The sequence below is a fragment of the Hyperolius riggenbachi genome, chromosome 8 (assembly GCF_040937935.1).
Source record: "Hyperolius riggenbachi isolate aHypRig1 chromosome 8, aHypRig1.pri, whole genome shotgun sequence".
In the NCBI taxonomy this organism is placed as follows: domain Eukaryota; kingdom Metazoa; phylum Chordata; class Amphibia; order Anura; family Hyperoliidae; genus Hyperolius; species Hyperolius riggenbachi.
In genome coordinates, this window is record NC_090653.1 from 262817230 (window position 1) to 262843192 (window position 25963).

Consider the following 25963-nt stretch of genomic DNA (forward strand, 5'->3'; position numbering starts at 1 on the left):
CACAGTGTGAGAGGGATTTACATAATATCCACACACAGACAGCCCCCCAACCCCTCATGATTTTTTTTGAGAAAAGGAAAAGATTTCTCATATGTAAGGGGGGATATCAGCTACTGACTGGGATGAAGGTCAATCCTTGGTTAAAGTTCCTCTTTAAAGGGCAACTGTAGTAAGAGGGCTAATAGCAATCAGTGGCCTCAATTCACTACGCTTTATTAAACACTTTACCAAACGTTTGATAATTTACCTCCTGAGTCAAATCTAATTTTGAATTCACTAAAGTGTTATAGATTTACTGAACGTTTTATCGATAAAACATTCGATAAATATATAACACCTTAGTGAATTCAAAATTAGATTTTACCCATGAGGTAAATTATCAAACGTTTGGTAAAGTGTTTAATAAAGCGTAGTGAATTGAGGCCAATGTGTGACAGCTGGGGTGGGGGGGATGGAGGGGCGCACTTTGGTGTCTCAGCCTTGGGTGCTGGAGGACCTTGTCCCGGCTCTGGCTGATACCCCCTTTCACATGAGGCAGCTTTTCCCTTTTCCTTTTCTCAGTAACGAACATTCTGTACAGATCACCTGGCAGAACTAAAGATGTCACCGCCAGTGATAAATAACAGAATGTCAATCAGGGAGAGGATAGATTTACCATGGGCAAACACTGACTAAATAATCTATAAATTAATAGTGTAAACAATAAGTAATTTTATTCATTATGTTAATTTCACTAGTTTCTTTTCTTGGCAAAATAAAATATTGGTTGCAGCTTCTGCTGCGAGTTATGTCAGAATTCACCTGACCTGCAGCTAACAGGCCGCACCTAACAGACAGATCACCGTCTGGCACCACTGCCTGTGGCGGATGTACCGGCAGAATAAAGGACGTCCGGCTAGATTAAGCTTTCTTTATAAAAAAAACAAAAACAATGCCTGCTACTAGGTGGCAAACAGCGCTCATATGGGTCGTAACAGACTATAGTGAGGATTATTGTCCAGTGGCAGCACTTTCATACTCCACTGCAGTTCTCAGTAGCAGAATCTGTCATCCTGGACAAGAAGCTTCTTACAGGACAACTACAGCAAAAAAGTAAGCAGTTAAAATCTGACAGAAATGACTGGTTTTGGACTAGGCCACCTCCTCATGGGGGATTAACAGGGTTTTCAAGTCTAACAGCAAAAACAGTGTGCAAGTGAGGCGGGAGGCTGGCTGGTATATTGCTGTTTTGGCAGTTAAACTGCCGTTCAGGAAATGCTTTTAAAAAGCAAAGAAAACCCTGAGAATCCCCCAAGAGAAGACGGACCAGACCAAAACCCGTCAGTTCTTAACTGCTTACTTTTTGTCGCAATAGTGATCCTTTAACCACTTTACCCCCGGCGGTACGAATTTCTCCGTCCTTTTTTTCCCTCCTAAAAAACCAGGGACGGAGAAATCCGTACCTTCCGCGCTCCCGCCGCTGTCCGCGCTACCGCCGCTCGTGCGCGCGCACCCGCCGCCGCCCGCTTGCCCGGAGATCAATGAACGGGAAAATCCATTCCCGTTCGTTGATCTAAGCCCCCGCAATGATCTGCTACTTATTTCAGAAACAGCGCGATCATTGTGATTCTCCCAGCCTCCTACTGCTTCCTGTAAGCGTCCTTCCGGTCGCTTACAGGTCGCATGTAAACATACTCACTGTGGCCATCTTGTGTCCAAATAGTAAACTACACCCTAATGCATTTTACACATACAAATAAATTGTTTTACATAATAAATTAACTCATTACCTCCCACACTCCCCAATTTTTTTTTTTTTTGTAATTTTTAAAATATATATATATATATATATACACAATAAAAAAAACATAAATAGTTACCTTAGGGACTGAACTTTTTAAATATTTATGTCAAGAGGGTATAACACTGTTACTTTATAAACTACGGGCTTGTAATTAGGGATGGACGCAAAACTGAAAAAAATGCACCTTTATTTCCAAATAAAATATTGGGGCCAAACATTGTGATAGGGACATAATTTAAACGGTTTTATAATCGGGAATAATGGGCAAATAAATTTCATGGGTTTTAATTACAGTAGCATGCATTATTTAAAAACTATAATGGCCGAAAACTGAAAATAATAATTTTTTCCCACATTTTTTCCTATTTTCCCCATTAAAACACATTTAGAATAAAATAATTCTTGGCATAATGTCCCACCTAAAGAAAGCCTAATTGGTGGCGGAAAAAACAAGATATAGTTCATTTCATTGCGATAAGTAATAATAAAGTTATAGACGAATGAATGGACGGAGCGCTGAAAGGTGAAAATTGCTCTGGTGGTCAGGGGGTAAAACCCCTCAGTGGTGAAGTGGTTAAGTGGCTATCATAAAAACATCACTTTCAAATTACCTGGTCAAGAGAGCCTGCACCCGCCATGTCCTACAGGCTGTCATATCAGGAAATTGTTCGCCCTTCACTGGCGCCAATTTAGTTTAGGGACTCAGCAGGACACATCATAGGAAACAGTTCTCCGATCACAGCACAAAGCGTTGTGATTGGCCGAATAATGTGGGCGTAGTTTACTACAACCTATCTGAAATCTAAAAGTTCGAAAGGATGTTGGTCCACAGTATCACGTTAGCGGAATTTCCATATACGGTTTCCTGCTGGGTCCCCTAAAACTACACTAGTGCTGAGAAATCACTCCAGCACCAGCAGAGACACAGAAATCACCAACAACCTTCCATGATTAGCAAAGGCTTAAAAAGTTTGGGGCGCAGATCAGGATTTAAGAAAAGACTATGGACTACTACAGCTCTCCCCCCCTTGTAAAAGTTTAACCTTGCAGATACCTTAAAGTGATTTTGTAGATGATCACATGACAGTAAGGCAGTATTGGGACTTCACAAAAATGCACCTTAACGGTAGTAGCCCAGGCTACTGCCAATCACAAGGATGAACTGAGCCCCAGTGCTTATCTGGACTCTCTAGTTCTGAAACAGAAGATGGGGAGGTTATGTATGGGCCAGGAGGTAAGGGGGGGAAAAAATATGAAGGCAGGGGGTGGGGTTACAGTCGGGGGGGGGGGTATTTAGCATAGGGCAGGAAATAAGGTTAGAGGTTATGGCCCTTATTCAATTCACTTTCTCTACTAAGTTTTCTCAAGTAGTGAGCGGTCAAGCTTTCCCCATCCATTGCGTTGCTGGTGTCAAGGGGAAGGCCTCGGGGAACCATGCCAAGGAAAAAAAGTGAATTCAATAAAGGCCTATGAGAGCAGTAGGGTAAGGTAGAGATAGGACTGTGGGGGTGAGGTTACAGTTAGAAGGAAATGATGTCACAGCTCGGAGAAGAAGAGAGGGAAGTGTAGATTAGGGGGTGCTTGTGTACTTTGGAGGACCCAGCAAGAAACCTCATAGGGAAATTCATCTTATGTGATTGGGTGGATGGCTCCCTCTTGAACTGCTAGGTTTCCAATAGGTTGAAGTAAACTACACCCATACCATTCAGCCAATCACAACACTTTGTACTGTAGAGGCTGCTGTGATTGGAGAATCCAACCCTAAAGTAGACTACTGCCGATTAGGGATAGGGTAGGGAGTAGGCCCATTCACACTACACGCGTTTCCAGCCGCGTTTTGGAAACGCGTGCGGGTGGCCCGACACGCAGGACATCAGACAGTGCATAGAGTGCACTGTCTGATGTTCACACTGCATGCGTTCCGGACCGGTGCGGTCCGGGAACGCATGCTGCACGCAGATTTTACAAAAACGCGCGGCTGTCCCATTCACTTTTCAGTGATGGGATCAGCCACGCAACGCATACGAACGCGGATGGCGTGCGTTCGTACGCGTTGCGTTCTGCATGCGTGGCCGTCCGCGTTTTGCAGTCTGAACGGGCCCTAAGGATGGAGTGGGGCAGAGGAAAAGGGTAGGGGTATGTTAGGGAGAAGGCAGGGGGTAATATATGAGTAAATAGGAGGACAAGGGAACGAGAGGATCGGGTAAAGAGGTAGCCCCTGATGGATGGAGTAAGGGATCAGGTAGAGGGGTGATCCCTGATGGGTGGAGAAAGGTATCAGATAGAGGGGCAGCCCTGATAGGTGGAGGAGAAGATCAGGCAGAGAGGTGGCCTTGATAGGTGGAGGAGGGGATCAGGTAGATGGTTAACCCCTGATAAGGCCACTGATGGGTGAAGAAGGGAATCAAGTAGAGTGGTGGCACTGATAGGTGAAGGAGGGAATCAGGTAGAGGGGTGGCACTGATAGGTGGAGGCATGGATCAGGAAGAGGGGTGGAAATGATACGTGGAGAAGGGGGATCAGGTAGAGGGGTGGCACTGATAGGTGGAGGAGGGGATCAGGTAGAGGGGCGGCACTGATAGGTGGAGGAGGGGATCAGGTAGAGGGATGGCCCCGATAGGTGGACGTGTGGATCAGGTAGAGAGGCGGCACTGATAGGTGGAGGCGGGGATCAGGTAGAGGGGCAGCACTGATAGGTGGAGGAGAGGATCGGGTAGAGAGGTGGCAGTGATAGGTGGAGGAGGGGATCAGGTAGAGGGGCGGCACTGATAGGTGGAGGAGAGGATCGGGTAGAGAGGTGGCAGTGATAGGTGGAGGAGGGGATCAGGTAGAGGGGCGGCACTGATAGGTGGAGGAGAGGATCGGGTAGAGAGGTGGCAGTGATAGGTGGAGGAGGGGATCAGGAAGAGGGTTGGTTGCAGAGAGATTCCTGATAGGTGGAGAAGATTGGGTAGCTGGGAGATCCCTGCCAGGTAGGGGAGGTACCAGGAGGCCCCCAACAGGTAGGATTACACAAAGTAGCCTTCCAGACATGTGAGGGAGGGGATCAGGTAACTGGGGGTCTCCTCTTCCTGCAGGAGTCAGTGGGGCGGGGAGTGGATCAGGGTGGGAGTGACCCTTTCAGGGGGGATCTCCTGTCAGGTGTGGTTAGCTCCTTCCTGCCTGCAGTGGGCTGGGGGAGGGGTTCAGAGCTTACCCTCCAGCAGGACCTCCTCCTCCAGCTCTTGCTGTTGTTGTATCCCCCCAGCCCCCCGCCATCCGGCTGGATGAGGGTGACGGACATGAAGTCCCGGCGCTGCGGGGAATACATGGCCGGTGCGCCGCGCTCTCTATCCTGTCCCCATGGTTCGGCCTCCCCGGGTGGGCGGAGCGTAGTTGCATGGGCGGAGCCGCGGCCTAGCACGCGCTGTAAACAAGCGCTGCCACGCGGGGAAGCATGGCGCACGCGCCGCCCGGACATAGACAGAGGGATGAGCTGTCACTGCCGCCCGCGCCGCCATCTTTACTGAGGGCAGCTTGCCCCTACCTGAGCGCAGAGCTGCTGCTGTCCAGTAGATCTCTGCTGCTTGTTCTGATGTAACCACATCCTGGAGACATCCTATGCTCACTCCAACTTGAAAAATCGCAAATACCTTCTGTTTTAAGAAGGCAAACTTTTGTTTTGCATAGTATTTTAGTAAGAGGGCTTTTTGGACCGTTGTATCCCCTTATGCTGGGCATAGACGGTTCGTTTCTGTGGCTCGATTAGCCGCCGGATCGACTCCTGCCACGTCCCCGCGCGCGCCTGGATCGATTCCCGCTCGTCTCTGCGCGCTTCCTTATCTTCGGAAAATGGGCGTGGCCATGACATTCTATGGGCGGAGCTAACATAATGATGCAACAGCGAGGCATAAGAAAGCAGTGTTTACGCCGTGATGTGGTCAAACGTGGATTCACATCATAGGTGTGCAGAAACTGTGTGATGCTATTTAATAGTATGTCATAACCCCAAAGCAGCAAACATAGCCAACTATGACCATTAAATAATAAATGCAGCAACAGTTACCCCAGACACCACAAAATAAACGCAATGGGCAACATGTCAGCACAAAATAAACGCATTGCGGGGAACATTTCAGCACAAAATAAACGCATTGCGGGCAACATTTCAGCACAAAATAAACGCATTGCGGGCAACATGTCAGCATAAAATAAAGGCAATGGGGGCAAACATGTCAGCACAAAATAAACGCAATGGGGGCAACATTTCAGCACAAAATAAACGCAATGGGGGCAAACATGTCAGTACAAGATAAACGCACTGCGGGCAAACATGTCAGTACAAGATAAACGCACTGCGGGCAAACATGTCAGTACAAGATAAACGCACTGCGGGCAAACATGTCAGTACAAGATAAACGCACTGCGGGCAAACATGTCAGTACAAGATAAACGCACTGCGGGCAAACATGTCAGTACAAAATGAACACAATTTGGGCAAACATGTCAGTACAAAATGAACACAATTTGGGCAAACATGTCCGTACAAAATAAACGCACGGCGGGCAACATGTCAATACAAAATGAACACACGGCGGGCAAACATGTCAGTACAAGATAAACGCACTGCGGGCAAACATGTCAGTACAAGATAAACGCACTGCGGGCAAACATGTCAGTACAAGATAAACGCACTGCAGGCATACATGTCAGTACAAGATAAACGCACTGCGGGCAAACATGTCAGTACAAGATAAACGCACTGCAGGCATACATGTCAGTACAAGATAAACGCACTGCGGGCAAACATGTGAGTACAAGATAAACGCACTGCGGGCATACATGTCAGTACAAGATAAACGCACTGCGGGCAAACATGTCAGTACAAAATGAACACAATTTGGGCAAACATGTCCGTACAAAATATACGCACGGCGGGCAACATGTCAATACAAAATGAACACACGGCGGGCAAAATTGTCAGTACAAGATAAACGCACTGCAGGCAAACTTGTCAGTACAAGATAAACGCACTGCGGGCAAACATGTCAGTACAAGATAAACGCAATGCGGGCAAACATGTCAGTACAAAATGAACACAATTTGGGCAAACACTTCACCTGCAAGAAAAAGCATTTACTCACCTGGCAGAAGACGTCCCCTCACGCAGCCGGCCTCTGGTGTGTGCAGCTACCGCTGGCCTGGACGATTTTCAATCTCCCGCTCAGCCTCTTACACACAGGCAGAGCAGGGCTACGGCAATATGGCGTCCGGAGGTGGAGCCCTGTACTGGAGACAAATAGTCTCCAGTACAGGGCTCCGCCTCCGGACGCCATCTTCCCGTAGCCCTGCTCTGCCTGTGCCTGCCGGAGGAGGACAATGCAGGCTGGAGCGGGGCATGAACTAGCGCAGCGTCTAGTAGACGCTGCGGCTAGTTCATTGTATGGTGGCCAGAGTCCCGAGGCCGGGACGTCCCGCTGCTAAAAGCGGGACGTTTCCTGGGACCTCATGCAGCCTGGGACAGCGCCCCCCGAAGGCGGGACGCGTCCCGGGTAAAGCGGGACGTATGGTCACCGTAGGAATCGATCCGCACGGTGATCGAACATGTCGGAAATTATCAATCGAGCCATCAGCGGGAGGCTCAATTGATAAAGAAAAATGAACCATCTATGCCCAGCATTACACAGTCCTACGAGTTCTGGTTCGCCATGAGCTTGTTATTAGGTACTCACAACTCTGTTACTTCAGCCCAGCGCTGCAATATTAGATAATACTACCTTGTGGAAACAGTAAATTCGGGCACCTGAGGCAAGTGGACAAAAAGGGCGGCGCCATTCACTCCCATAATAAATATCGTTTAATGGGCATCCAACTGGAAAAAAGGGCGACGGAGAAAAATAACGTTTTACAAGCGGCACCCGGAGACTTTTAATGTTTTATAACTGCTTCTAATTATTACACATTATTTAATGATTTATAATTTTTTAAACATTATTTTTAAACGAAAAACAGTACAATCTTTTTTAAAACATTATTTTTAAACGAAAAACAGCACAATATTTTTTTCAAACGTTATTAATGCTTATCACAGGGGGGTCTTAGGGTTAGGCACCACCTGGGGGGTCTTAGGGTTAGGCACCACCTGGGGGGTCTTAGGGTTAGGCAACACCAGAGGGGTCTTAGGGTTAGGCACCACCGGGGGGGTCTTAGGTTTAGGCACCACCAGGGGGGTCTTAGGTTTAGGCACCACCAGAGGGGTCTAGGGGTTAGGGGTAGGTACAGGGAGGGTTCTGTATGAGAGTAGGGTTAGGTATAGCTTTAGTAAAATTCTTATTAATCTTTTATAAAACGTTATTATACATTTCACTTCTTAAACAGGGAAGATTAACGTTTTTACAATTGCCGATTTCATACACATTTTTTAATGATTTATAACTTTATAAAACATTATTTTTAAACGAAATATAGCACAACTTTTTTAAACGTTATTCATGCTTATTGTTTAAAACCCTGCGCCCTTTTTTCCCGACGCCCTTTTTTAACGTTCGCCTACCTTGTCAGGTGTTGCTACCATTTTACTGTGACGTGCAACAAAAAATGTTAACCTGTCAGAAAAAGCTACCAAGGCAGAGAACTTTGTCTTGTGAATAGTCTAATTTAATATACTATATGCCTTATTGTAGCCAACATTTTCTTGGCTTCACACTGTATATTGGCATCAGCGATGTGATGCGTCAAACCTGCCGTACTGCATTACACCAGCAAAAAAAGGCCTTTCAGGGAACACCGCATTACTACACCTTGTTCCCTGTCTGGCATCCGTCCAAGCAGGAAGTGATGCATGCAGCCAAACAGACCAGCAGGGCTGCCAGGCAACTGGTATTGTTTAAAAGGAAATAAACATGGCAGTCTCCATAGCTGTCACATTTTGCAAAATCTGATGAGGTAGCATTTTCTGACACCGCCAGCACTTCTTATGATTTTTTCACGTCCACTTATTTTTCAAATAAAAACAACTTATTAAAAGGACAACTGAAGCGAGAGGGATATGGAGGCTGCCATATTTGTTTCCTTTTAAGAAATACCAGCTGCCTGGCTGTCCTGCTAATCCTCTACCTCTAATGCTTTTAGTCATAGCCCCTGTACAAGCATGCAGCATATGAGCGGTTTCTGACATTCATTTCAGATCTATGTATGGAGTCGCACTCACTGGCCAACCATCCAATCAGGAATGGCAGGTGTGCTGGAGAAAAATCCCAGACACCACAGGATCCAATAGTATCAAGACGTAGTAATCCTCACCACCTTCATACATGTATCTTCATTTATTGGTAAAAAAGACAAGCATATAAAAAGAACTGTAGGGCAAAACAGTCCACTGTTTCGGGCTACCTGACCATCTTCAAGTTGCCCAGTTCAGTCTTTTTTACCAATAAATGAAGATACATGTATGAAGGTGGTGCGGATTACTACGTCTTGATATTAATTTCAGATCTGACAAGATTAGCTGAGAGCTTGTTACTGGTGTTACTCAGACATACTGCAGCCAAATGGACCAGCAGGGCTGCCAGGCAACCGATATTGTTTAAAAGGAAATAAATATGGCAGCCTCCATGTTATTCTCACTTCAGTTGGCCTTTAAGTACCCCTGAATCGGGCAAAACATTTTTTGAATGAAGACCATGATGGGCTAGATGCCATCCTCCTGAGTGTCCTGATGCTGCAAGTTGTCCTCAGGGTCCCTGTTTCCTGTCCTTAGTCCTCTGAGGGCTCAAACCCACTAGCAGCCTTTTCTAAGCGCTAGTGATTTGAAAAGCTCTTGCTAATGCAATGCTATGGGGAATATTTGTAAATCACATCACTCAAGTGAGATCACACCCATAGCATTACATTAGCAAGAGCTTTTCAAATCACAAAGCACTCAGAAAAGAGCTCCTAGTGGGTCCAGGCAAGTGTTCGGTGTCTGAGCAATTTTTTTTTTCACGGAGTATAGGCCCTGACACACCAAATAGCATTTTTTTTTGAAAAATCGCAATCGCAGCGGTTTGCTGTGATTTTAATGCGAGTCAGCGAAGGTGTTTTTTAAAAATATTAAAACAACCCGCAAAACGCTGTTTGGTGTGTCGGGGTCCTTGGGGGATCTTCCAGGAGGATGTAATCAGTGATCAGCGAAAATCGCATTATTATTTTCACATACATTTTTGAGAAAATAATGTTCAATTCGACTTTCGAGCAAAAAATGCCATCGAAAATCATTTTGTAATAAGTTTGCAATTTTTTGCATTTTTCACAAATGTTTGCACTAAAATAAACTCCCCTGTGCAGTAGCAAAAGCAGCTTTAGCTTACTGTGCAGGCACGGCCGTACTTGCTCAGTGCGTCTGAACGATTATGGCCATGCCTGCACAGTAAGCTGGAGCTGCTTGTGCTACTGCACAGGGGAGTTTTTTTTATTTTAGTGCAAAAATTTGCACACACAAAAAAAAGCAAAAAATACAAACTTCTTACAATTTGATTTTTGATGGAGTTTTCACTCAAAAGTTGTACAGTGATGAAAGAGGAGCTCGGCCGGGTAGGGAATGCTGACAACCCCTTGTCGGCAATCTTCTGGGGGTCTGCGCTTGGCAACAGGGGATCGGAGGATGCTGTGGGAAGCCTCATTAGGATCCAGAGGCTTCCCTCACTTTAGGTAAGTATGATTATTCAGATTTTCTTTCCCGTCTCTATTAGCATTGTGTCCATGGGCGTAACAATAGGGGATGCAGCCCGTGGCCCGCTTGTGGCCGTTTTGGGGGGCTGGAGGGGTTGCACCATGAGGGGAAAGCTATGGCCACACTCGGCGGGGAGGGGGGGGAAGGTCCCCCCCCCTCCCTCACCTCAGGCTTTCCCCTCTGTGCTCCCCTTCAGCTTCAATAGCTATACAAGTGTGGCAGGCAGCAGCAGGCAAACATATCTTCCATGCGTCCGGACACTTCTCGCTCTAGGGACTGACTCACGCTCTGTATAAAACAGGAAGTCGCGTCAGTCACTAGAGCGAGAAGCGTCCGGACGCACGGAAGGTATGTTTGCCTGCCGCTGCCCGCCGCACTTGTATAGCTATTGAAGCTGAAGGGGAGCACAGAGGGGAAAGCCCGAGGTGAGGGAGGGGGGGGACCTTCCACCGAGTGTGGCCATAGCTTTCCCCTCATGGTGCGACCCCTCCAGCCCCCCAAAACAGCCACGAGCGGGCCCTGGGGGAGGGGGGCCCGCTCACAATTTCTGCAGGGGGACCCGGGGGCTCTTAGTTACGCCCCTGATTGTGTCAGCAGAGTGGAGCAGAGACACCTATAAGAAAGCTTCAGCCTGCTTACGCCAGGAACATTAGATAGCGCCGGTTCTCCTCGACCAAACATTCCTGTACTTTCTATATATAGATTGCACCTCGTCCACATAAAAGAAGCATATTTGCATGTCTGTTGGTTCCTGCACACTGATACCCCAGACCGGTGGAGCCACATATCAGCCATCGCTGTCATCATGTGATGCTTATTTTTGGACTGCCACCACCCTGCATGAATACCAGTGTGGATCCCCAAAACACAGCAAAGAATGGTGGTAACTTCATTAGGATGGGAACATATGAGAAGATTAAGAAGTCGGGCAGAAAAACAGAGCAAAATTTAAACAGACTTGATTGGTTTGATTTTTTTACATAAAGAGTATATTCTATACCATTGAGGTTATTTAAATGGACTTTTAGAAGCTTTTTTTCACATCCCTGCTGTGTAAGCTATTAGAAATTCACTTTACCGACAGGCTTACTGAGCTATTGAAGACTGAGCGTGTAAAAGGCTACGTGTGGCCAGGCCTGTGGGCAAAGCGAAAGTAGCTGGCAGCGGGGGACAGGAGGATCCAATCGTGACTGTGAGGGCACCAGACAGCTGCAGGGGGCTGGTAGAAGCCCGAGGCGAGTAAAACTGTTTTTTTTTTTCAAGGATCACTTTAAGGAGCAGTGTTAGTTTAAACCCTCAATAGAGTCACTTTAATATTTTTGGATAATCAACACAACAGTCTTAGGGCCCGTTTCCACTAGAGCGAATCCGCATGCGTTGTCTGCATGCGGATTCGCATAACCAATACAAGTGGATGGCCCTGTTTCCACTTGTCAGTTTTTTGGTGCGTTTTTCTGTGCAGGATTTTTCTGCACGGTAGAGCCTGCAGAACTCGCCTGCGTGTGGAATGCAGGCGATTCGCAGGCAATGTATTTAATAGGGGAAATCGCACATGCGTTTTTTGCCGCGATTTCGCACCAAAAGTAATCTAAATTGAACCAGGCAGTGACATGGTTAAATTCGCATATACCCTGCCTATGCGAAATCGCGGCAAAAAACGCACGCGGAATCGCATCCGCATGCGATTTCGTCAGCGGTGGAATCTCGGTGATTCGCACCGCACTAGTGGAAACGGGCCCTAAAGAAGAGGAGATCATCCAACACCATAAAATGTGCTCCAGGAAGACATAAGATAACCGTTAAAGTCCCAGTTCTGAAGCGTTTTATATGCATTTATACACCCAGACGCCATCTTTATTATACACACATTAGCCCTTTAAGTAGAAAAGAAAACCAGATGTATTTAATTGCTGTTGCAACAAGGTCAGGTGATCCACGGTTCTGCTAGAACAAATCTCCAATTCTTTCATTATTAATATGGAATGATGAATAACTAATGATGTAGGCTTGGGTCAGCCGTGTGCAAGTGATGAAACACTGAGAAGGTAAGGCACGGGTGGCATCGCTCTTCTGATCAATAAGAACTCTGCAGATGCAGCATCAAGGAATACGTATCTCAATCCAGCAGGAATCAGACGTTTCTGGTCCGGCTACAGTACATGACTCTCCAGTATGAAGGGAGAGGAGAGCTCCTTGTTCTTCAGGTGCAGATCTAAGCCCTGAGAGGAAATGATGGCAGAGTCATGACTTAGAGGGGAAGATAGTAGTATGAGGGAAAAAATACATCAAAACATTGCAAAGTGAGACATAAAAATAGAAGAGAGATCCAGAAACGAATGATATTCGCTGTGCAATTCGTTCATATTGTTTGATCTCCATAAGCCTGCTGGTCAGTATCTGATACGGATTGAGATATTGCTTGCTTGGCAGTTGGAAACAGACTTTATTTCCCACAATGGATCAAAGTTTACAGACAGGAAACTGTCAGGACCAAGGCCCTGACATCACACTGTGGGAGGGGTTTCACCACAATATCAGCCATACAGATGTCCCTCCTGATCTATGTGAGAAAAGGAAAAGATTCCTCATGGGAAAGGGGGTATCAGCTACTGATTTGGATGAAGTATAGTCCTGGCTTACAGTTCCTCTTTAAAGGATGCCATAGCTGATACAAAAAGTAAAAACAGAGAGAGCAGACCCCTCCTTATTGCCCCCTGCAGCCTTTTTCTGGTCCGTCAGGTCAGGCATTAGTGTGCAGGCGCTGGCTAGGCGCGTCCCTGATTGAGTGTCTGAGAACGTTCTGCGCTGCCAGGCAACTGGTATTGCTTAAAAGGAAATAAATATGGCAGCTTCCATATCTTTCTCACTTCAGTTGTCCTTTAACCCCTGGGGGTGTGTTTTGCAGGAGATCGCACAATCGCCGCTAGAGACTGTAAGATGGCTAAACCGCTGTCTATTTAGACCGTACAGCGCTGCGATTTAGGGCAGCGCTGTACTGGGGACAGTTGTGTGACACGGCTGTCCTCTCTGGAGTTGCAGGAAGTGATCGGCTCTCATAGGCTGATATCTATGACAGCTGATCACTATGGTTGGCTGGCGGGGGAGGGATCTGGGAAATAAATAAAAAAACGGTACTTATCCGTTAGCCGGGCGCATCCGGCAGGTGGCGCTAATTACTATTCCCCCTCCAGGCCGCCATGGATAGTAGGGAAAGATGTAACTCGGGTGGAGTTTTGTCGCCACCTAGAGGATGCGCCCGGCTAACGGATAAGTACCAAAAAAACTATTTTTTAAATTACATTTTTTTAAAAGACAAATATTTACAAAACAAACACCCCAGCAGCGATCAAAGCCCACCAACAGAGCTGTTCTTGGGCAGAAAAAGGGGGGGGGGGGGGGAATCACTTGTGTGCTGAGTTGGATGGCCCTGCAAAGAGGCCTTAAAGCTACAGTGACCTAATTATGAAAAAATAGCCTGGTCACTAGGGGGGTGTAAGCCCAGTGTCCTCAACAGGTTAACAAATGTACCATTTTGTACGTTGTACGTTTTTATACTCAGTAAAACCAATGCAGCTAAATGTTGCCCAGGGCTTCATCTGAATCTGCCGTGACTGGTCTAGTCCATCGCCTGACTAGTGCTTTACAGGCATGACTGAATACGAAATGAACCATCAAGCATGGAAAATATGCAGGTCAGAATCTGCTGGCCTGCTACCCTCTCCCCAGGTCCCACCAGGGGTGATGCAACAGCTGATTCCTAGTTTGGCTGAAATTAAGGAAAAACCTGAAGAGAGAGGAATATGGAGGCTGCCAGTTGCCTGGCAGCCCTGCTGATTATCCTGGCATTAGTAATGTCTGAATCACACACCAGAAATGAGCATGCAGTTAATCTTGACATATTTTTGACAGTATGGCCTGGTGCACACCAGAGGAGTTTTTCTGAGCGTTTTGAGTTTTTAAATCTGCTGCTAATGTTATCCTATGTGTCTGTGCACACTGGAGCAATGAGGTTTTGTAAAAAAAAACCCATAGCATTACATTGGGAAGAGCTTTTAGAGGTTTCAAAAGCTCAAACACATAGGATAACATTAGCAGCAGATTTAAAAACTCAAAACGCTCAGAAAAACTCCTCTGGTGTGCACCAGGCCAAACACCTGATCTGCTGCAGGCTTGTTCAGGGTCTATGGCTAAAAGCATGATGCTGGGAATACACCATACAATTTTCTGTTAGATTCTTCTGTTATGCTGGGTACACATGTTGAGATTTCCCGCTCAATTCGCGGGATCGAACGGATCAATTTGATTATTTCAAACATGCTCGATTGGATTTTCGTTTTTCTCACGTTAACCTCCTAGGCGATAATCTCGAGCTGAGCTCGGGGTACATTGCGCAGGAGGAGTTCTCAGGCCCTGGTGGGCCGATTTGCATATTTATTTATTTTTTTGTTACACGCAGCTAGCACTTTGCTAGCTGCGTGTAACTTCCGATCGCTGCCGCTCGCCGCCGTGCAGCCCCCCCCCTCCCCGACCCCTTTGCGCAGCCTGGCAAATCAGTGCCAGGCAGCGCTGAAGGGTGGATCGGGACTCCCTCTGAAGTCACGACGTCCATGACGTCATCCCGCCCCGTCGCTATGGCAACCAGGGAAGCCCAGCAGGAAATCCCGTTCTGAACGGGATTTCCTGCCAACTCTGATCGCCGAAGGCGATCGGAGTGTGTGGGGGGATGCTGCTGCGCAGCGGCTATCATGTAGCGAGCACAGGGCTCTCTACATGATTTAAAAAATAAAAGAATTAAAAAAAAAGTGCTGCGCCCCCTCCTGGGCGATGTAATTGTATCGCCCAGAGAGTTAAGTATGCAAAATCGATGGCAGGAACGATCGAAATCCAATCGAGCATGTTTGAAATAATCGAATTGATTCCCGAATCGAGCGGGAAATCTCAACGTGTGTACCCAGCATAAGATTCTTCTGTTAGATTCTTCTGTTAGATTTTTCTGTTACAATGCATAATTAGTAGGGCTGCACGGTTTTTCGGTTTAAAACCAAAACCGCGGTTTGTGACAAGACGATCTAGTAATCGTCAGTATCCTTTGTTTTTCCCCCGCTGTCTGTATGCTTGTATCTGGCCCCACTGTGCGCGGATTGGCCAGAGCAGTGAATATGCAGTAGTGTTAATGAGCGGGAGGCGAACCTGCGCGAGCGGCTGGGCACACACAGATAGCTTTACCAATCGCTGGACAGAGATGCAATGACGGAAGTGGTAGGGGGAGCTGTACAGAGCGGACAGCTGGTTGTGTACGCTTGGTTTTTGTACGCTTGTATCTGGCCCCGCTGTGCACGATTGGCCAGAAGCAGTGAATATGCATTAGTGTTAATGAGCGGGGGGCGGATCCACTCGAGCGAGCAGAGTGGATCCGCCCCCCCTGCTCATTAACAATAATACATATTCACTGCTTCTGGCGGCTCTGGCCAATCGGCGCACAGAGGTAGGCGGGCCAGACAAGCGTGCAGGGCAGGCAGCAGGCGGGCACTCAGAGAACTGCAGATAGTGACGATAACTATATCGTCTTCACGTGAACCGCCCCCCCCCCCCCCCCCTGCCCAGTCGTGACTTCATACAGATACAAGCATACAGACACTCCAGTGAACACTGCTGACAGGTGATGTAGCTGCTGCATGGTTTTTGGCAGTTGGAAACAGCTGTAACAGCTACTTCCCACAATGCAGCAAGGTTCACAGACAGGAAACTGCCTGTACTGTACGTACTTTTCTTGTTCTTGTGGAAGGGGTTTCACCACAATATCAACCATATAGGCCTCAATTCACTAAGCTTTATCAAACACTTTATCAAACGTTTGATAATTTACCTCATGGGTAAAATCTAATCTTGAATTCACTAAGGTGTCATAAATTTATTGAACATTTTATCAATAAAACAGTCGATAAATATATAACACCTTAGTGAATTAAAAATTAGATTTTACCCATGAGGTAAATTACCAAACGTTTGATAAAGTGTTTGATAAAGCTTAGTGAATTGAGGCCATAGAGTCCCCTGATGATCCATTTGTGATGGGGTATCAGCTACTGATTGGGATAAAGTTCAATTCTTGGTCGGAGTTTCTCTTAAAGCAATCGTCCGCCCGCAATATCTGGCTAAACTATACTGGGGCCATAACTTATTATTATTATTTAGTATTTATATAGCGCCGACATATTACGCAGCGCTGTATAATGTGTATATATATATATATCTTGTCACTAACGGTCCCTCAAAGGAGCTCACAATCTAATCCCTACCATTGCCATATGTCTATCTTATGTAGTGTAAGTACTGTAGTCTAGGGCCAATTTTTTTTTTTTTTAGGGGGAGCCAATTAACTTATCCGTATGTTTTTGGAATAATGAATAATGAATTTAGTGCCAAAGCTCGATTTGAAAAAAAATCGTGAAAAAAAAATCGAAATCGAAATTTTTGAGAGAGAAATCGCAATTTCAATTTTTACCTAAAATCGTGCAGCCCTAATAATTAGAATATTTTCTGTAGAGATTGGTCATTATCTCTGGTGCATTGTCTTCTGGTCATCTCCTGCTGAGTAGAACAATGCCTAATTGCTCAGCAGATAGATGGTAAGATAGATACATTTCCAACATGTTGAACTTGATCTATCTGGCAGGTAAATCTAACAGAAAATTGTATGGTGTATTCCCAGCATTATGCTGGGGATACACGGTACGTTTCTGTACAGTGTATCGACCAGCTGATACTATTCAGCTGGCCCGATCAAGTCGCTTGACTCCCGCCTGCTCGATCCCCGCCAGAGGACAATGGCAGGGAATTGAGCGCTGATAAGGAAGCTCCGGCGGGGATGAGCGGTAATCGATCCGTGCACACGTGCGGGGACGCGGCTGGGGTCGATCCGGCGGCTAATCGGCTGCCGGATCGACCCGTGTATTCCCAGCATTAGAGGCAAAGGATCAGCAGGACAGCCAATCAATGTGTATTGTTTGGGAAAAAAATAAATTAATTACCGTATTTTTCGGACTAAAAGACGCTCCAAGGTGTAGAGACCTAAAACTAGGGAAAAAAAAGTATATATAGTAAACAACCCCCCCCCCCCCCCTTCCCCAGCTATCTCTTTTTAACATATGCTGCCCCACCTACACTAACTTACACTGGAGTCCCAAATAACCATTTTGAACCACCTGTCTCTATTACTAGCACTGCAAGTGAGTTGCAGAAGGGCCAGGCAACAAAAGCAGTCGCATGGGGCCCCCATTCAGAGTCAAAGGGGCTCCATCAGCACATAAACCAGCCCTCGCCATCCTGTCAGCGGTGGCTGGATGGTATAATGGTTAAAGGGACTCTGAGCAGTGCAGTAACTATGGAAAGATGCATATCATTTTAAAGCTCTCTTTCTCCTCTTTCCAAGGATATATAAACCGCCGCCCTATGCCTTTTAGTTTTCGCTATTTTCGTGATCGAAATCACGGCCACGGCAATTTCGATCTCAAAAATAGCGAAAACTAAAATGCATAGAGTGGCAGTTTATCTATCATTGGAAAGAGGAGAAAGAGAGCTTCAAAATGATATGCATCTTTCCATAGTTACATTGTATTACACAGGACGCCTTTTCTCCAAAGTCGGCAGCTCGATTCAGCACAATGCAATGAAATATAAGGAACCCAGGGGGATATAATTACAAACATCATGCTGGTAGGTGTGAGGATGTAATTAATTAGTTGTGGGTATGCTTAAAGGCATACCCACAGGCACTGCTCGGAGTCCCTTTAAGGGCTCTGCCTCTGACACAGGAGACCAGGGTTCGAATCTCGGCTCTGCCTGTTCAGTAAGCCAGCACCTATTCAGTAGGAGACCTTAGGCAAGTCTCTCTAGTGGCTGCAGCTCTGGCGCTTTGAGGAGGAAAGCGCGATATAAATGTTATTTGTCTTGTCTTGTCAAATGATGCCGTGCGATGCTGATTGTCTTCAGAGCCAGGCTCTCCTCCTAGGTCCCCTCCTGCTACTGTGCGCTCTGGCACTGCCCACTCCTCCCTCCCTTCCCACAGAGAACCACAGCTGCAGCAAGAATGATAGCAGCAGATGGCAAACGCTCACTCACCTATCCATGATCCAAGCGATAGAGATCCCGTCATCTGAAACCCATCTGTCTCTTCTACAGTGCAGCCGCTCGCTCTGAACTTCCTGATTCTCAGATCAGACAAGAAGTAGGAAGTAGTAATAGTAGTAGTAACAGAGAGGCAGCACTCTAGAGGAGACAGCTGGGCTCCGGATGACGGGACCTCTATTGCTTGGATCGCAATAGGTGAATGTGAGTCATCTGGTGCTGTCATTCTTCCCCGCTGCGGCTTCCTTCTCTGCTGGACTAACGTATTCACTGGGATGGATGCTGCATGGTGGCTGTCTAGTTTGGGAGGAAATCAGTTGTTCGGTGGTGGGGGGTGGTTATGTAATTCGTCTGGGGAACGGCTTCCGGTTTGGTGGTGTCCAGAGCTTTCTGCTATTGCCAGGCTGGAGATGCAGCTGTTGCGGTGATACCTGGCACCCTCTTCACAGGGGTGCCCGAGCCGAGTGCAAATGTCCCAGCCATTCATCTCTCACTCTGCATTTTGCCGCTGCTATTCCCTGCATTGTGCACCCACAGAGGAAAGCGGGCTGTTGCCCATAGCAACCAGTAGCTCGGCTGCCTCGGTGTGTGCAGCATGTTGCTGTGCAGCTGCATCTTCTGATTCTATTACGACATGATGGGGGGGCCCAAATCAGTTACTTTGCTTAGGGCCCCATTTAGCCTTAATCCGGCTCTGAGTTGCAGGATTCATTCCTGTGGCTAGATAACACCAAAGTTTGTCCTGGGTAACAAATGCTTTTATGAAGTCAGCAGTGCTTTTTGGTAGTGCTGTATGCTTTTTTTTTTTTTTTTTTTTTTTTTTTTTTTTTTTTTAAACCCTTTTCCTACAAAAACCTCCAGTAACACCAGCTGATATCACCCATATATCACACAAATGCCATCACCATCTGGCAGCACCCACATAGAGAAAAGTGTACCAGAATTTCTATATAGTCTCATATGCCCCAATACCTAAGCCTGATGCCTGTGTGGTGGAAGAGATGTACTCAGACTGGTAGGGGGAGTACATCTGGTAGGGGGAATCCAAAGCCAGCACACAGTGAATTAAATGAATGAGACACAGACAGGAGAGGGGACGATCAGAAAAACTTTCAAGGGCTTCTTATGCTGGGAATACACGATCGACTCCCGCTGCCTGGATCGATTCCCGCTCGTCCTTGCGGGAGCTTCCTTATCTTCCGCTCAATTCCCCGCTATTGTCCGCCGGGGATTGAGCGGGGAATCGATCCGGCGGGTCATCGGACCTGTCGGAAATTATCAATCGAGCCATCAGCGGCTCGATTGATATGGGCACATCGACCCGTTTATGCCTAGCATAACTCACTGCTCACTGTGACCGGATGGAACAGCTGATCAAAGGCTGGAATGCAAGGAATGTACACAGAGAGGGGGAGGAAGAGAGTCACAGGAGAGGGGCATGTGAAAAAAAACATTCTCCACCAGCTTCTCACTGCACGTGCTTGCAGCTGCTTTGATGTATGAGAAGCCGTTAAAGACAGGATGGAGCCAGAGAGACAGTGCACTGCAGTCTGTGCACTGATGTCAGCCGTTGTCAGCTGGGAGTGCAGGGTGAGAGCCGCAGAGATAGTGCCCTCTCTGACTCAGTAGCAGCATATCAGGAAGCAGGAGGATGCAGGACTCTATTCCCACAGCTGTTTAAACTTGCTTGTGGGGGACACATGGCAAGACATTCGGATGACAAGACGCACTGACTTTTCTCCCCCTCCTTTGGGGGAGAAAAAGTGCGTCTTATAGTCCGAAAAATACGGTAATAATATCAGCCTCCGTATTCCTTTCATTTCAGGTTCCAAGCAGCTTTTTTTCTGCAGTTTGTCCTGGTTTCTAATAGCTGTAGGAGCTGCCATTTTCCCTCTGCCCTTATTTATCCAGGGGAAGGTGTGAATTTAATCACGCATGACTTCTCTAAACTGTTTTAAGTACAGTGTACTATCTCCACACCCCCTGCTGATGAAAGCTTTTGTTTGCTCACTGCTACTGCTAATTACAGCAGTCCTTATCTGCCTGCTCTTTCTGAGGTCGGCAGGATGCAGAATTAGGGCAATAAAAGCTTCTAACAAACATTTAAATGTAAAAAGTAGAGGTAGAGTGGATCTTTTTGGAGCAATGAGCCATATTGTTAGCATGCATTTTTATGTGCTATTGAGATGCCTTGGGGGCTTGAGAGCCCAGCCTATTTAAATTGCACCTGTGTCCTGGTATGAGGAATCATAGACCTCTCCTAACTCTGCCGTTGATGTCTTGGTGTCACATTTCACAGGACACCTTTAGAGGTCTTGTGGGGTCCACGACTCGAAGGGTCAGAGCTGTCTGGTGGCACAAGGGAGACCCACACAGTATTGTGTAATGATTTGGCTTATCTGAGTAGACATAGGCGGTAAAAATAAAAACAATGACCATTCTCTCAGCGTGCCATCCTCGCTGACTGGCAAAGCATTCTGGGAAACGGACGTCGCACCCAGGGGCGTAACTAGAAATCACTAGGCCCCCCTGCAAAACTTTGGATGGAGCCCCCTCCCGCCAAACCACCCCCCGCTTTCTGCACAAGTAAACTGAGAACCAATGTTATTCAATTGGTTAGAGCATGTTTTGCCCATGCAGATAAAAACTGACAGCAGTGAAGCGTTGCAGGCATTTTCTCTATCAATTACATTAGTTGTGATAAAACGTGCATGTTTTCACTTATACAGACACACATGGTGTACAGAAAACGCATACAGAAAACTGACAGACGAGTGCACTCCCAGCCTCAGCTTATTACACTCACTCTGTCCATCTCTGATGGAACAGAACTGGCTCTGCAAACTTATCCAGCATCACTACAGAACACAGCACTTGGGGAGGGGTAGAGAGGTTTTGGGCTGGGCGCTGTACAGAGGAGCCTGCTGCACAATGAATAAAGACTATCTACAAATCTCTGTCTACAACACTTTGTATGATTTGTTATCAGTAGCTGAGCAGATGCAGTCATTAGAACAGTTGTGCAGAGAATAGAAAAGTTTTACTCTCTGTACCCGTAGTTATCAGACCTGATGCCGCCGCCCACAGCACTCTACTCCCACGGCAGCCACAGAAGTGGAGATGCCATCGCTTCTCCGGATGGAGCTTCAGCTGCCTGCTGCACCCTGCTTGCCATCAGCCTGGCCGCCGCAGCTGGGGAGGGCTCACCATCGGCTGGCCACCTCCGATCTCCACCACCGGCCTCCAGCCTGCTCGGCCACCCGCGTGGAGCTCCTCTCCTCCAGGCCCTTCAGATCGGCTCCACCACCGGCCTCCAGCCTGCTCGACCACCCACGTGGAGCTCCTCTCCTCCAGGCCCTTCAGATCGGCTCCACCACCGGCCTCCAGCCTGCTCGGCCACCCGCGTGGAGCTCCTCTCCTCCAGGTCCTTCAGATCGGCTCCACCACCGGCCTCCAGCCTGCTCGGCCACCCACGTGGAGCTCCTCTCCTCCAGGCCCTTCAGATCGGCTCCACCACCGGCCTCCAGCTTGCTCGGCCACCCACGTGGAGCTCCTCTCCTCCAGGCCCTTCAGATCGCTGCGGCCAGTGTGCCTTACAGCCTGCCTCCATCTGAAGCACCTCAGGCTGGCATCTCCCCCAGGGCCCCCGTGCAGCTCAAGATCACTGGGGATCCAGCTCACACCACTGCTGCTCCAGATGGGACAGTTTTCCACAGTGGTCCGTGCTGACTCCAGACCCCCCCACCGCCAAGGGACAAATTAACACAAAAAGGCGTTTGCCACCTGCGTGGGGTAAGTCTCACCGGCTTCCCTGCCCTGACTGGCTCACCTCGTGGTCTGCTCCTCCTGGGCCGCATCGACCCCAGCCACCTCGATGCCTGATTCATCTGACGAGCCACTTCCCCGCCTGATCCATCTGATGGCTGCCCTGCACAAGGGGACTCACTTTCTCTTTATCTTCCTTCCTTTTCTCTCGCATCTCTCTCTCTTCCCCTGGGTTGGACTGGGGGGGGGCATCTGATTCAAGTATCACTGAAGAAGCGTTTGAGTGCCATATACGGCAGCGGATTACCCCCTCCAGTCCTTCTCCTGGGTCCATCTGTAAGTTTCTATTCTCTATATCTCTCTACGCTTCTTTCCTCGAAATTCTGGTATGCTGTACCATCACCGACCCTGTATGTGCCAAAAATAATTCCGGGTACAACCCCCGTTGTACCTGGCGAAATAAATGATTCTGATTCTATCAGTCTCTCAGGATGGGGCCACCTTTGGCTTCTGGGCCCCCCTGCTGCTGCATCCCTTGCAGGGTCTATTGTTACGCCCCTTGTCGCACCCCTTTCTTCCTTACCTCTCCAGCATAGGAAATTAATGAAGAAATCTCACAAACAGCAGGCGCGTCTTCACGTTCTGGATTTCTGCATAAAAGACAAAGAATTAGAAATCAATACAAGAAGTGCTGAGTAGTGCTTGTCAGTGTGATGCCAATAATTTACATTTGCATTTGAGGCTAATAATTGGACCAATCAAGATTGACAGGAAGGCACAATTCTGAGCTGCATACAATTTGCATTAAATGTGCATGCAACCTGGAATTATTAGCTTTCTCTTCATTCTCTCAGATGACATCTAGTCTACTAATGGTCCTTGCCAGTTCTCTCAATTATATACGAAGGACTGACCTAGCATCCTCCTCTATGACGTGGCTGTTGGCATCGATAAACTTGGCCCCGCCTCTAACAGCCCAGCGGTAGTGCTGCCACAGGAGGGACCGCCTTGCCGTGGTGGGCGTGTCCTTCTCAGCTGTATCTGCGTTCTTCAGAGGAGAGAACTCTTCCTCCCTGATTACTTCGAAGGCCACAAAGTTTCTGCAACATGGAAAGAGAGGACAACCTGACACACAATACAAAAGCACAGGAACTGTGTAAAAACTTACAGACAATCCCAAAAATGTGAAATATTCATACCATCTCATACAGTTTAAAGTCATATTATATTTATTAAAAGGATAGGTAGTTTGTGTTAGAGGTGTTGGGCAAGTGATCAAGGTGGTATTGAACATTACTCAAGGAACTATAAGTGATGCGAATCCTAATCCTATGTATGCTCATTTTGATCCATCCATTCAGAAATAATTCAGTTTCTGTGCATGATTTTGGGACACACACATTTCTACGGGCGTGCAAATCGTGCAATCGCTTGGGGTGCCGGATTGAGCGGCAGGAGGGAGCGGGCATAGGGTAGTTACAAGTCACCTTCCATGATCCCTGCACGCACACAGCCTCTATCTTCTTCCTGTCCCAGGAGTCCATCGCGTTGATAACAGCGCTCCCTGTGATGACGTGACCGCATGAAAGAAATAGAGGTTGCGGGGGATCGTAGAAGGTGAGTTGTAACTACGCTATGCCCACTCTTCCCCACCGCCGTGCCTATGCTGGAGGAACCTACATATCTAACCTATACTGGGGGCACCTACCTATCTAACCTATACTGGGGGCACCTACCTATCTAACCTATACTGGGGGTAGCTACTTATCTAACCTATACTGGGGGTACCTACTTATCTAACCTATACTGGGGTACCTACCTACCTAAACTATACTGGTGGTAACTATACAGGCTACCCAATACTGGAGGCGCCTACCTAGCAAACCTATACTGGGAGCAACTATGCCTGGCTACCTATACTACTGGGGGGACTGGGAGGGGGGCACGATTATAACACCCTCGCCCTGGGTGCAATTTAGCCTAGAAACTTCCCTGTTTTGGGCCGATCATGAATGGCCTATGATATGAGAGTGGCTGTGTCGGAGTACGTAGCCCCTTTTGGCTGAATTGAGATCCTAGATATGACTATGTGATTCCTGATAGATCACAGTAACCAAGCAGCTTGAGGTGACCCAAAACCACAAAGAAAGCATAGAGGACTAAAAGAGACTGGAAAACCCTCCTACTAAAAAAGCAATGCTTGGTGTGATTTGCCTTCTTAAAATAGACGGTATTTGCGATAATTCAGCTTTAAAGGGAAGGTTCAGGGAGGGTATTGAAAAAATAAAAATCAATTTCCACTTACCTGGGGCTTCCTCCAGCCCGTGGGCGCGCTGACGTCATCGGACGTCCTCCGGGCTGTACTACACAGGCGCAGTAGTTCTGCGCCTGCGCAGTACAGCCCGGCGGACGTCCGATGACGTCAGCGTGCCCGCGTGGGATGCAGAAGTGCCGGGCCTTGGAGCGCAGAAGAGCCCGACCTGGCAGCCAGCCTGGCCAGGTCGGGTCGGCCACCGGAGACCACCGGGAGCGGCGGCGAGAGCACCTCCTGCCTGCCATGGGCTGGAGGAAGCCCCAGGTAAGTGGAAATTGATTTTTATCTTTTAACCACCCTCCCTGAACCTTCCCTTTAAAGAAAACCTGTAACAAAAAGAAAAAAAAAACCCTCTGTGGGATACTTACTTCAGGAGGGGGAAGCCTCTGAATCCTAATGAGACTTCCCCCATCTTCCTCCATCCCGGCAATCCAGTACTGTGACCCCCCCCCAACAACGGCGAAGTAAATATTAACCTACCGCGATCCTGCACAAGCGCAGTAGCGGCTCTTTGTTCAGGCTAAGGCAGAAATAGCTGAGCCAGATCGTTTCCGTTCTACTGAGCAGACGCGAGTCCTTGGCCTGCCCAGTAGAGTGGATCGATCGGGCTCAGCTATTTCTGCCTTAGCCCAAATGATGAGCCACTACTGCGCCTGCGCTGGACTGCAGTAGGTAAATATTGTTGCACCTGCACTGTACTTGTCAGGGTTTGTTGAGGAAGTTTCAGAGGAGCCAGCGCTAGATTCCCCCAGGCTACAGGGGACGGGGAAGCCTCATTGGGACCCTTTAAAGGGAACCTAAACTGAGAGGGATATGGATGTTTCCTTTTAAACAATACCAGTTGCCTGGCACTCCTGATCTCTCTTGCTGCAGTAGTGGTTGAATCACACCCCTGAAACCAGCATGCAGCTAATCCAGTCTGACTTCAGTCAGAGCACCTGATCTGTATGCTTGTTGAGGAGCTGTGGCTAAAAGTATTAGAGACACAGGATCAGCAGGAGAGAGTCAGGCAACTGGTATTATTTTAAAAGGAAAAATGCATATCCTTCTCAGTTTAGGTTCCCTTTTAGGGCCCTTTTCCACCAGCGCGTTTGCGCTGGCTGAATCGCAAAACCGCAAACCGCTAGCGATTTTACAATCGCTACGGTTTGCTTTTTAACATAGGAATCGCGGTAGGTCATTTCCACTACCGCGATTCGCTTTTGTCGGGAACGCGAACGCGCGGCGGAGCGATAATTGCCGCGATTTTGCTATGCAGTGCATAGCATAGCAAAATCGCAGCTGC

At 47.6% G+C, this 25963-nt stretch overlaps 2 protein-coding genes across 4 annotated transcripts in view; both read right to left on the minus strand.

Annotated features, from left to right (window-relative positions):
* MAN1B1 (mannosidase alpha class 1B member 1) overlaps positions 1-5169 on the minus strand; it is a 61464-nt gene extending 56295 nt beyond the window's left edge. For 2 of the 3 annotated variants that reach the window (XM_068248756.1, XM_068248755.1), the window contains exon 1: positions 4980-5169. In XM_068248756.1, the coding sequence (XP_068104857.1) occupies positions 4980-5093 (114 nt within the window). In that variant the 5' untranslated portion in view covers positions 5094-5169. Of the gene's footprint in view, positions 1-2394; positions 2441-4979 lie in introns of those variants that run through there. The other variant, XM_068248757.1, reaches the window with a different exon arrangement.
* A 7184-nt stretch (positions 5170-12353) lies between these two features.
* Positions 12354-25963, minus strand: part of UAP1L1 (UDP-N-acetylglucosamine pyrophosphorylase 1 like 1) — a 36399-nt gene continuing 22789 nt past the window's right edge. The window contains exons 7-9 of the mRNA XM_068248760.1: positions 23279-23464; positions 22948-23014; positions 12354-12691 (exon numbers count right to left, since the gene is read on the minus strand). Coding sequence (XP_068104861.1) covers positions 12623-12691; positions 22948-23014; positions 23279-23464 — 322 coding nt within the window. The 3' untranslated portion in view covers positions 12354-12622. The remainder of the gene's footprint in view (positions 12692-22947; positions 23015-23278; positions 23465-25963) is intronic.